We start from the raw sequence: 13334 nt of genomic DNA on the forward strand, positions 1-13334 counted from the left end.
GGATTTTAAAATTAATAAATCTTCTTAGAAATACAGCCAATCAAAGGCTCCTCACCTTCAGGTTAGCATGTGCACTAAATCACCCATGACAATAGATCAATAATTTTCCTGGATTATAAGTATATGACATCTTAGAGAGATCAAGTGCTCAAAATATTCTCATTTCATGTCATTTCAAAACCTGCTGTCCGGCCCTAACTATTGCTTCATGGTACATGCATTGCATGTGAACTCTTGAAGGCCCCAGATTTCACAGTTGTGAGTGTACCCACACCGGTACACTCTTATCGCCATCTATAGAGTCCTGCTCTAATGGGTCCCGGGAGGAGAAGTGCGGTGAGGTTTCCAAGCCGCCTTCCCCTGCAGTAGCCATGCCAAACCCAGCCCTAATGTCAGCTTCTTTTAACTTCTCCATGTTCCTGTCTGCCCCCCCGGACTCTCCGAAAGCTTAACAGATGCTGAGTCATCAGTTCCTCAGGCTCCTTCTACCACCAGCCATTAAGAGTCTACTCTAGTCTTATTTCATTTGATGTCGTCTGAAGCCCACTGTTCCTTTTCTTTTAACTTCAGGACAAGTGCCTGTCTGAAAAATGTAAAGTGCAATATTGACTTCAAGACAGAAAAATAAAAGCACATCTTTATATGTGGAATCCACATCTGATTTAATCACTGCCTGTCAGGTGGTTAAAAGTTAAAAGCTTTTCAGACAGCCTAGCCTTTCATGTTGTTCTCTCCTGTATTAGTGGAGACTTTTCAGTGCAGATTGATGACTAGAAAAATATGGCATCAAACACTTTGAATAGTTCCAACTGATTTCTCGCAGGGTCTCGGCCACGTCTGGAGGACAGCCCACCTCGGATCGTTGAGGACCCATCTGACCTGATTGTGTCCAAGGGGGAGCCAGCCACCCTAAACTGCAAGGCAGAGGGCCGGCCCATGCCGACAGTGGAGTGGTACAAAGATGGAGAGCATGTGGAAACGGATAAAGATGACCCACGCTCGCACCGCATGCTGCTGCCGAGTGGCTCACTCTTTTTCCTACGCATTGTCCATGGCCGACGGAGCAAGCCGGATGAAGGTGTCTACACCTGCGTGGCACGCAACTACCTGGGAGTCACAGTCAGCCGCAATGCCTCACTAGAAGTAGCCAGTAAGTGCCTTTTCCATTAGATCCTCTTTCTTTAATTTAAATAATTAATTTTTTGAAAGGGTACAGTTTCATTAAAGCTTAATATACATTCTTTTGAGATAATTTCCTTAGAGTTTCTTAAGTGAAGACGATGCTTTTAACCATACTGAGTCACAGTACATCAGCCGTTGACAGGGTAGTCCTTCTGGTGTAACTTGGGGTTAAGTGCACAATGGCATTACTCATTAGCTGTAATGAGGCTTGAATCATAACCAACTTCTTTGAACATGGGGTTCTACAATATTTGACCCACTCTCACAAAAGCAAATCAAATCAGTATAGTTCGCTTACAAAGCCTCGATGTTTTTGGGTCTGTGGTGTGGCACATACAGATATAAAGGATGTCCCAGAGGTTGAGCTTGGTAGTATGGCTAAAAAACTGAAAATATTTAAAATATAAAAAAATAATAATATTTAAATGCTGTTATTTCTGTATATTATTATATTTTATGTTATTACATGGGAATTGTGTCAAAAATAAATGACAACAGTTAAAAAGAGTTGAGCACTGTAAGTTTACAATGAAATAGGCAGAAAAGAACAATACATTTTTGGATTGCTAAGTTATGTTTAGCAGTCACAGAATTTGCATGTTTTATGCGTGTGTAGTGATGCATACGTTTGCAGGTTTCAGGATCATCTACTGCAGTAAGCACATTCGGAATGGACACAGTAATACTGTGAAACTTATCAAAATAATTTAGTAATACAAAACTGAAAGTTTTCTCTCACCTTTCTTATAAGTAGGTGTATCACACCACTCTATTCACAGATCTTTTACAGAGGAGCCACTGGAATGGATGAAAAGCCATTTTGACATCTGTATAGTCATACTTTACATTTCATGATTATACTGCAAGCTTTTATTCAATTTCGATGTTTGCGTTGTGGGTCCTTGGCCCTGTCTCTGCCCTGCTGGCATAATCCCATGGCAAGTGGCAGCCAAGCTGCAGCTGTACTGCCAGAAGAAACCGGATTAACAAATTTGTTGATTAGGAAAGAAGCATAACAAATTAAAGCAGCAAAGTGTCCTCATTAAAAGCACAAAACAGCAATTTAGCATGAGCCCATCTTCTGCACGACTGACTTCCTGCTTTCCTCAGCTTTAGTCACCGGCAAAGTCCCCAGATGCATGCCCTCATTAGGAGGTCGCATCAAAGTGATATCAGACGTGACGTCAGAAGCCGTATGACAGCAGAAAAGCAATATATCACTACGTGGGTCATTATTGGGTCACAGTGTAAAGGTCATATGTACATTTGTCCATATACACCTAGTATGTACTGCAAATGGGCTGTTGCAGCAGTTCTGCTAAACCTCCCTAAATCTGTTCCAATAAATATTCATCCTATAAGCTCTGTAACTTAATGCTCAGTCTGCTGGCCCTGCAGTGTCAAAATATTAACTTGTGAAAGGTTATGAAACTGAGTTTGCTCTGTCAAAATCTTTCCATCGAGAGGATTTCGAGCTCAATCTTGGCTGACCACTATCAGGAAATAGCCTTTTGAACAAGAGTCCTTCACTTCTTTTTAGCTTTAGATTTCGCCAGAGGACACTGCTCCAAACAAAAACTCCTCATATAAACTGCACAGATACAAGAGAACCTGTTCAGACTCCTAGACTGCCTAGATCAATTTTATTTTGAGGATTGTAAAAGAGCAGGTCTTATCTATATATGATCAGTGGTCATCATGACATTCAAATCCAATTTTTTATATAGCTCTAGTATTTTTAAACCAAATCCAATTTTCCTAATGTAGCTTTGATGTTTTAAATTGTTTTTTTTTTAACATGATTATTTTAGGCAAAATCCAATTTTTATGTATTTTATGTAGCTTTGTATTTCAAAATATTATTTAAAACTAAGTCTAATTTTATTGTGTAGCTCAAAATTTTTAATCATCATTTTAAACCAAAATTTTATTGGGGAGACACAAATTACAATCTGTGCATGCATTCAATGCATGGATAATTTCACCTGTTTTTATTTGAGAATAGAATTCTATGAATGAGAATTATGAGTTGCCCCACATGGAAGGATTAAACAGTAGGGTTTGATAAGTGAGCAGTAATATTTGGTGTGATAAATCTGCACTGTTTCTCTGGTGGGTTTTTAAGCTTTTCTGTCATTTTAAAGACAATGCAGAGATATCATGCTGTGTCATAGAATCACATTTTCATTTTCTCATTTTTGCATATTTGATATTGTGTTTAAGAATATTTAAAATGAAGAATCTGGCATTTGTTGAGACTTTTTAGTTTTGGGTCTCAAAATCTGTATGCTCATCAGGACTATAAACAATAAAAATATGCAGTTGGGTCATTTTTGAAAATTTTGGGTGAGAAACACACAGTGGTCTAATAGCTGATGGATGAATATTTCACCTGCTTTTATTTGAGAACAGAATGGTCTGAATGAAGCCACGTGGCGAGCCTTACAAGACTTACCGTACAACTAATGCTTCAAAAGGTTTATAATATGTGTATTTAACAAAGCCTGTAAGGATAGTTAATTATTTATATTCAACACTTAGAGACAGATTAAAGAGTAGTCTGGGTCATATTTAACTTTCACACCGCAGTCTGCATGCGTACCTGCCACTTAATGGGCTCTACACTGTGTTACGAAGCCCCACTGTACTGCACTTAAGGATTGAGTGCTCGTCCTTGCGGATGATGAAATCATGAGAGTGAGGTCATAACTAGGGAACCAGGCACACGGCCGCCTGTCTCTTCTCCGTTAGCCGTGATTCATGTGCTAATTAGAGCTGGACCAGGGCCAGCGGGCCCGCTGCCTGGGTTCTGGGAGGGTATGCTAGGAGAACGGAGGCATCTGCGGAAGACAACAGGTGGAGGAAGGAGAGAATGGGGATGACAGCCTCCCTCCCCCTATCCTCCGGTGCCCCTCTTTACAAATGTGTTTACATCTGCAAGGCTGCGGATCCAGCAGCTTAGGTTATAGCAGCAGGAAGATTGTGTTGGGGGAAATTATGTTGCCTTACATGGAAGGATTAAACAGTAGGTTTTGATAAAGTGAGCAGTAATATATTTGGTGCGATAAATCTCTACTGTTTGTCTGGTAGGGTTTTAAGCTTTTCTCGCATTATGAAGAAGACAATGCAGAGCTGTCAATCTGTGTCACAGAATCAAAATTTTCTCATCTTGACATATTGATATATTGATATTGTGTTTAAAAGTATTTACAAATGAGAAATCTGGCATTTGTGTAGAGTTTTAAGATTCAAAATCTCTGCAAAGTGGGTCTCTAAACCTGTATGCTCATCAAGACTATAAATAACTATAATGCAACTGGATCATTTTTGAAAGTTTTAGGTGAGATACACAGGATGTGTTATATCAGAGAAATAGATATATGCTGTTTGTTGATCGTACAGCCTATACTGCTTCATTTTGCATATTCTCACTCTATAGAGACCAAGGGAAGCTTGTTTACTATTACATGCGTATTGTGTTTATTTTTCTATGAAGGAAGGACCATTGGACCATTGAAGATTACTCAAACCCTGTTCTTACTGTAACACATTAAGCCATGCAAATCTAGGCCACGTTATATTGAAGGATAACTGTTGATCCATGTGGAGCCCGGCTGTGCAGGAACAGATACTTAACCGTGTACTTTTCAATGTGGCAAAGTGCACTTTTCCTCTGTTTGTGGGCATACCAGTAAAGCTGAAGGCTACTTGTTGAGCTCTCAGTGTTTGACAGTAACCAATATTCTGCACTTAGGGAGAACATAATTCTTTCACGTTCACCCAAAATAGCTGCATTTGTCTGCCAGCTTTTGTCTGCAAGAGAAAAACCTGTATCTGTTTCAAAGCTATGAATTTGACAGTCTGTCTGGGGGAGCAAAACTGCATCGCATCCTGAGCCAGGATTAAGATAAAGTAGGACAAATAAAAAAAAAAAATGAAACTTGCTTAAAAGGCATTTGAGCCAGCTGTCCCTCTTCCTCTCTGTGTGGGATTATGAAGTAATGATGCTTTGAAGGCTGTGTTAATACGGCTCTCCTTGCACCTTCCTACCTAAACCTTTTCCTGGGGTGAATGTTGCGTGATGCTCGGCATGCACAATGTGAATAAAAATGTGAATGAAACTTTGTCTTTTTTTTTGTTGCTGTTATGTGTGTTGAATGTAATACTTGTTCAAAGACACTGGCTGTGCCATGTTTTCTCCAACTGTTCATATATAAAAGGATACAGCAATACACATCAGTGTTTTTTAACCCTCCAGGAGGGCTGCCTTTCTGCAGACTTTGTACCCAAACTTAATCCACCTCACCTTCTTTCTTTAGCTCTTTAGAAGAACTTGTGTTCTTGTGGTCTTGTGAATCATCACCAGTCACAGCTCAAAGACTTTTATTCAGATGTCAAAATGCGTTTAATCTTGGGCCTGTGTGTAGTGTACAACCCAGAGGGGGCCAATGTTTTACCCATCCTGGTTCCATCACTGACATTTATATGTAGAACCCTGTGGACAAAACATTCAGGTTCTCATGTGGGCTGCCCATACAGGTCTCACTCAGGATTTAGGTTAAAGAACCTGCTGTAAGGTAGCTCTCCAAGAAGAACATTGAAGATCAATGATGTTTTGAAAGTTTTATTGTAATTGTCAAATATTATTCAGTATCTTTTGAAGTCATTCAGTTATCATTTGATAAGCAGTAAGGTGGGAAGAGGGATAAGAAGAGGCCAATGAAACAAAAAAGGCAAAAAAAAACTCCCTCCTCCTGGCTGGGGTATGGCTGAGGATTTGTAAACACAGACAATGTGGAGATTAACCTAGTCCCCTCTCCCTGGAGACCAGAACTCCATTTTCTAAAACAAGGGGCAGCCGACGGCGTTGTATCGGATTAGCCCACCCACCTCTAGAGTGGTCTGGAGTGGATTTATTTATGCAGCTTTTCAGCCACAAAAGGAACAGCACTGGCTCTCTGTGACATCTCCAGCCTGCCAGCAGAACCTCTGATTCAGCCTGCTGGCCCTCTCTTAGGCAACATGCTGCAGAGTTATGTCTATAGCCAAGAAATTACAACAAGGCATGCTGCATATAGTTGCAAGTGTATTTAACGGCCAACAGGCCGCTGGGGTATGTGTGCAGATGCTGTGCATTGCATTTTTTGATGTAACATTAATATGCACTTATGTGCTTACTCATGGCCTCTTGTTAAAACACAATAATTTGTAAAAGGTGAAAATACGCACAATGTGCTTTTAAAAGCGCTGACCGAGTGTGTTATTTGTACTCCTATAAAAAGGGGTAATGTAAATAACCTATTAAATGTAATGTAAGAAGCAGGAGCACATCATATGTCGACAGTTGCGCATTAATAATGCATTGCCCAACAGGCTTGTCATTTAGCGTGATTCCCCATGATCTCTATAGGGGGCAGAGAAGAAAGCGACTGTGGCCTTTTGAAATGATATCAACCTGTGTGAGGTTCAGCCACAGGAATGGCCTTTCATTGATATGCCAGACATACAGATTAGGTTACCACCTTCTCACCAGTCAGCAGTGATGGTTTATTAAATACTGAATCAAATTAAATAGTGGATCGTAGTATTGATTATGACTGATTATGATTTGCATGGTTATGAAGGATTTCAAGATCCTGAGATGAATAATTGGACGACCATGATAAATCCAAGTGTGGCCCACATGCTGCCCAGTCATATGACCTTGCCAGGCTCTCAGCATTGGCTAATGAGGCTCTCTGCGTGTGTTGCTCCCTTGCTCGGATGGCTAAAAATAATCCTGCGGCTCCGCTCCCTGCCTCTCTCTCCACTTTGACTCCTGAGGAGGAGGAAGAGGAGGAGAGTTAGGAAAGAGGAGAAGGAGAGCAGAGGAAAGAGCGGAGGAGAGGAGCCAGCATCTCTTATGGACTGTCCTGGCCCAGTTCCAAAAGGCAGGAGCAGTGACAGGGTCGAGCGAATATGGCTCTTCCCCTTAACTAGGCTTGCGGTATTGCCACAGGCCTTGTAGGCTGGCCGGCTGGAGGTAAACAGTGACACTATTTCCCCTCTTCCTTTCCCTTTCTTAACCAGACCTCATGAATTACTCATGTCTCCTGTCTCCTGAAAAATGCAACGTGCTGAGGGGCTGTTTTGAAACAGCCTGTCCTTGTCCTTGCTTGTTCATGGGCCTCATGCGAGTTATATTTAATTCAGGAGGGCGATTGGTGGCTGCATTGGAGCAGGGAGAAGAGAGTGACAGAAGTGTGCTCACGACTTACATTGAAACTGTTACAGTCCTACAGTGTATGTATATGCATAGAAAGACATGCATAGTGGGACTGTGATTAAGTGAGACTATAGCAGTGAATGACTAGACAGTCAATGTCACAAGACTGATTCTACATCACTGAGTATACATAAAATTTTAAGGAATAATATTGCCCACTTGGATTGTTACTAAATTATTGAGAAGTGTGCATTAGGGATGACAGAGTGCCAGAAATATGAAAGTCTGTACCAGTACCAATAAAATTCATTTCAGTTTTGTTCTAGCTTTAAGAGAAGGTTGGAGCATTTGTTTATTGTGAATGATATTATACACTGAAATATGGTGCCATATCACCCACCTCTAATTATCACATCAGGGTACTACTTTTTGCTGTTTTTAGCAAAAGAAAAATGTATACTTTTCTCATTCCCCATTATACATCTACTAGAGACTATATCTATATACATCTACTAGAGATTATATCTGTCCAGTATTAGTCATTTTACTTTAATTGTAGATATATGAAGATATTTGAAGTGCATTACTAGTATCATGACATTCTGGATCATTGACTTCTGTTACAAATCTAATAATTTTTTTAATTCTCAGTTAGGGATGTGCCATGTGATATATATGCAATAATAAAATTAATTTTTTGTCATATCGCCAAGAGTATCGCGAAAATACCATGAAATATTGCGATATTATTTTAGGGCCATATCGCCCACCCCTAATGTTGGCATAGCATTTTTGTTGCTTTACCCATCTACCCAAAATGTAAAAAAAATGATGTAATAAATAACAAGGATAAATAATAATATTACAAAACAACTGCTTGTAGCCTTCAATTATTTTAAATACAACAACAACAAACAGGTGACCTTGTTGATTACAAACATATAGAGCACTGACCTGGTTTCTAGAATGTACAGATAGTACAGCATTGGCATATAGCCATATCATCTAGCAAGCACTGTATGTCAGTAACAGCTCCCTGGTATTAGGACCAGATCCAAACTGCATTATATGTGGATAAAACCAACACAGCGTTTTTTAGAAATTTGTCACATGACCAGAGCTTGACGCTTTTATGTATTAGTAGGTTAAATTGATGTTAAGAAAAAAAAATCAGTGTTAGGAAAATCACAGAGGTTGATGCACAACAGTTTTGTAATATCCCTTTTTATATTAATTAGCAACATCAGCCTAAATATTATTTTCTAAATATTATTATTAACCTAATATTTGCATTTCTGAAGGCAATTCTCAAACAGTAATTGCAACAGAATTTTGTGTATTGACTTAGCACCGTGGTATTGGCTTTTGTGGCATCAAATGTTCAATATAATTTGCACCTGCTTACAGATGGAGACAGATGTATGTATAAAATAAATTATTTCTTATAATTCTTCTATTATTTTCCTTAATAATCTTATCTTAAAACACTTTGTACATGGCCATTAAAGTAATTATATTAAAGTAGCATATCCTGTTCTATTATGCTGCTGTCCTGACAAAGCGCTCCATGATACTTACTCTTAAATTGTATAGGCATAGCAGTTGTAGTCACAGCATGCAGTCTGGTAAAAAAAAAATCCATGTCTGGGTGCAGCCAGTTGAGGATGCAAATCAGCATATTTCTGAAAAAAGTTGATTATGGCGGCATTGATTAAACTAATAAGCTGCCCCAGCTCTAGTCATCTTCATGAAGTTTGGGCATTAATATGAAGGTTTTCTCCCCTTTGCAGCTTTAACAGCCTCCAGTTTTCTGCAGTAATTTGTGCTCGTTCATGCAAAAGAGCGTTTGTGAGGTCAGACACTGATGTTGGATGAAAAGGCCTAGCTTACAATCAGTGCTCCAGTTTTGTCCCAAAGGTGTTCTGTGATGTGGGGTTGAGTCCAGAGCTTTGTGCAAGCCACTAGAGATCTTCCATTCCAAACTTGTCAAACCATCTCTTCATGGAGCTTGCAATGTGTGCAGGCACACAGTCAATGTACTAGAACCAAATACAGTTGACATAAAGTTGGAAGCATTTATATTTGTCTAAAAGGTGTTTGCTATAACACACCCTGAGACACCCCTGCCAAAAGTGTTCATCCCACTGATGTGATTCATCATGCCATAGAGCATTTCCACTACTCCAAAGTCCAGTGATGGCATGCTTTAAACCACTTCAGCCGAGGCTTGGCACTGTGCATAGTGCACTTAGGCTTCTGTGCAGCTGCTCGGCCATGGAAACCCATTTCATGAAGCTCCTGATGCAATGTTATTGTGCTGATGTTCCTTCCAAAGGCAGTTTTGGATTCTTTTTAAGTGCTCCACGCTTTAGCACTTGGCAGCAACACTGATTTTGCGTGGTGTATGGCTTCATAAGCTGTTGTTTGTTCTAGACACTTTCATTTCACAATAATAGCATGTACAGTTGAACTGGGAAGATCCAGCAGTGGCAAAATTCACAAACTGATTTAGAGCTGTTCATCTGTTGCTACCTAAACTGTGTGAATGTGTTTTCACTGACTGACATTAGTTTTAATCACTGATTCTCATTTTAATTATTTCTAAATTCATTTTGGTTGAAATGTTTTGGTGGCTGAAATGTCACCACGTCTCTGAGATATATGCCAGCTTGGCCTGTCACAATAATCACGTTACTGTCTTTATCAAACAATATTTGGACATAACCTCAATAACATTTTATTGACCTCAATATCGCCCATCAAGTTTACTTAGGGAGAAGAGCCCAATAACATGAATGAATCAGTATACTGTGTTTGTTTAATGAAGGTGGTTTAATTTCATGTATGTTAGGGGTGTGCCATTTCGTATCGTACGTAATAATATCACCAACTTTTTTTAATATTGCGATCAATATTGTACCCTGAAATATCATGCTATATCACCCATCCCTATCTATCACATCACGGTACTACTTAATATACGATTATATATCTACTAAAGACAGATTATATCTGTCCGGTATCATTTATTTTACTTTAATCCTGGATATATAGAGATATATGGAGTACATAATTAGTAATCATTAGTATCATTCTGGATCATTGACTTCTGTTATTTAATTATTGTATATTTTTTGCAATAATAAAATGTAATTTTTATTTTGTTGCAGTCTTGTAATCTTGAAATGTTTTGTTATATTAACACGAAAATACCATGAAATATCATGATATTATATTAGGGCTATATTGCCCACCCCTAAAGTATGTTTTTTAGGATATTTAAATATATTCTAATTATAATGTCTGAATATTCTTAATAATTTAAATTTAGTTACTCTATAAAAGTAATGTGTAAAGGAATTGTAATTATGTGGTATCATCATTATCAGTAGCATAAAATGGTCTTAAAATGTTAAATAAATCAGATTATTGCAATTAAAAATATCGTCAATATACAAAAATCTTCAGCATTCATGGCTTCTTAAGTTTGAAACTATCTTACTTACTTGATTCAGATAGCTTCTTGACTAGAAACGTTTTATTTCTGGCAGGGATATAAGTCACAAATTTGTTACCATGATTCAGTGCCCTATCTGAGTCAGTTGGGATCGGCCCACCATGCTTCTTTTAGAACATCTGCGCAGCTCACACACAAACACACACACTCACACACACACACACACACACCAGGCTTCTCTGGCTTTGTGAGCTCACGGTCATGGAGAATGGCCGGAGGGATAGAATGGCCACTCAGTCAGCAGTGACCGCCAACCACAGGGGAGTCAGTGCCTTATGCAGCCACAGGCGTAAACGCACAATTGAATAAATGTTATACTCTGTTGGTCACATTATCTGTCTGTCCTTGCGGCTATAGCAAAAAGAAGATGCTTTTTTGTCCTACTAAGACGCTCAACTTGCTATTATTTTCAACTTTGCTGTCTTTTTGCTGATTTTTGATAGGTGAAGAGTGAAAGTACTTTTTCCAAAGTTGAGGAAAGTGGGATTTTGGATATTGGTTAATTATATCTACTTATGCACAGGTCTTTATCTACAATCATCCAATAATTGAAATGAAACCCTGGAATTAAATTGGCTCACTTCTTTGTACAACTTCATTGAAAATATTCAGCGAGTTGGAGAGGTTCATTGGCCTGATGAAGCACTCTGATAAGAGAATGTGGAAGAAGTGAAGTTGAGTGAGAAGGAGAGTGACAGCTTGCATGAGGCGGTGGAGTTGTACATGTGTGCGGGTGTGTGTGTGTGGTGAGGGGGTTCTCAGTCCGCAGACTGGCAGATGACCACTTCAAATGTCGTTGTGTGATATGAAACATAAACTGCTTAGAAACAGCCTTCCTACCATTTGTTGCTGTCGGACAGATTAGAATATTCATACTTGAAAGAAGATTACTGTGGCTTGAAATGACAGAATGGACATTCAAACCCCTCTGTGCGTACTCAAAAATTACAAAGACATGCCAAAAGTCATGGAACAGATCTAGTATTGTGTTTAATGATTTTTGTCATGACCCATAACCTGTGGGATATGTGTGAGGCTTCCTGCATAGAATATGGACGTGACTGTAGTCACTTGTTTGTTTGTATGGACAATTTCATCCAGATTTAAGACCCACTGCTCTGTCCACTGTGGGTGGTAACACACTTTATACAGTGTGGACACAAGAATGCTAAATAACAGTACAGCTTTGGAAATAGAATGTCCTATTCATCTGCCATCCACTATCAGACCTTCCTCAAACTCTTATATTTAGGTTGGCTTGCCATGAGCACACTGGCCAGTTTTCAACCTCACTCACAAGATAACACCTAAGAACTTACAAATGTGGAGGTCTTGTTGCCTCAGCCATCCTCTGAGGCAACAATTCATGAACAGATTGCACATCCCTCTGCGATCCATTTCTCTTAATGTTATCACTGACAATGACTGTTGAAAATATTAAAACAAGGAATCCTTGTGTGGTTATATATTAGTTATAACAGGGAAATATATTAACGACACAGCAAAACAAGTCTGGTTCTACATGTTGAGCTTGCCAAATGTATACCGTAATTAAGCATTCATTTAGTTTCATCAATTAAGGCACAATTGAATTTCCATTCAATTTTTATTTGCAAGCCCTAAGTGATCACATTAAGCCTCATCATGCTCCATTGGTAATGAAGATGCTTACATAATTCAAACCCAGGACAGACAATATGGCTGTTAGTTTGATTATTCTGTTATGATGGTGACAAGAAATTGTTTATCTCCGGTAGCAGTATAGAGATCATGGATATGATTGGCAGTCGGTTTCATTTAAGGCGCTCCAAAATGTTTTATAGAGTTCAGCCCCAAAGGGATTTTTACTTTTTGATGTGTAGAACCTCAAAGATTCCCCTTAGGTTACAGCCATGGGGCAGAGGGCGTGGTTTTAATCTGTCAGTCATCTACCTGAGATTTATAGTCAACTGTTTTAGATGAGCTACAGAGATTTATCCCAGAAAGACTGATAAATGCAGGACACAGCTGATTCCATTCTGTTCAGAGTGAAGGTTATACTGATTGTCTTATTCATGATCATGTATTTAGAAAAAGACCTCCATTTATTTCCGTTTATTCCCCTGCGGAAATGTGTCGTGTCAGGTTGCAGAGGAAACTTCATTATGTCATGCGTTCTCCCGTGAACTATTCCAGTGTTTTAAAAGCGAGTGCATTGTTTTTAAAAGTGTTCATTATTGATAAGCTCTGGGGGCAGAGGGAGAGAGGAGCAGTAAGCTGGAGCTGGAGCTGCAGCATGAGGCCATGGGGAGGCAAAACAAAGACTGAGCTTAGATTTCTACCCATATCCCACTGATACAGCTTTCTCTGTTTCCATTTAACATATGGGAATAGATTTATACAGAAAAAAGAAAATGAAAATGCTAGAATGCTCTTCTTTTACATGTTTTT

At 39.1% G+C, this 13334-nt stretch overlaps 1 protein-coding gene across 4 annotated transcripts in view; it reads left to right on the top strand.

Annotated features, from left to right (window-relative positions):
* The window catches only part of zgc:77784 (uncharacterized protein LOC402947 homolog), a 66453-nt gene that overhangs the window by 6489 nt on the left and 46630 nt on the right, over positions 1–13334 (top strand). For all 4 annotated transcript variants that reach the window (XM_049467134.1, XM_022674736.2, XM_049467136.1 and 1 more), the window contains exon 2: positions 824–1150. In XM_049467134.1, the coding sequence (XP_049323091.1) occupies positions 824–1150 (327 nt within the window). The remainder of the gene's footprint in view (positions 1–823; positions 1151–13334) is intronic.

Source organism: Astyanax mexicanus, chromosome 18, assembly GCF_023375975.1.
Source record: "Astyanax mexicanus isolate ESR-SI-001 chromosome 18, AstMex3_surface, whole genome shotgun sequence".
NCBI lineage: Eukaryota > Metazoa > Chordata > Actinopteri > Characiformes > Acestrorhamphidae > Astyanax > Astyanax mexicanus.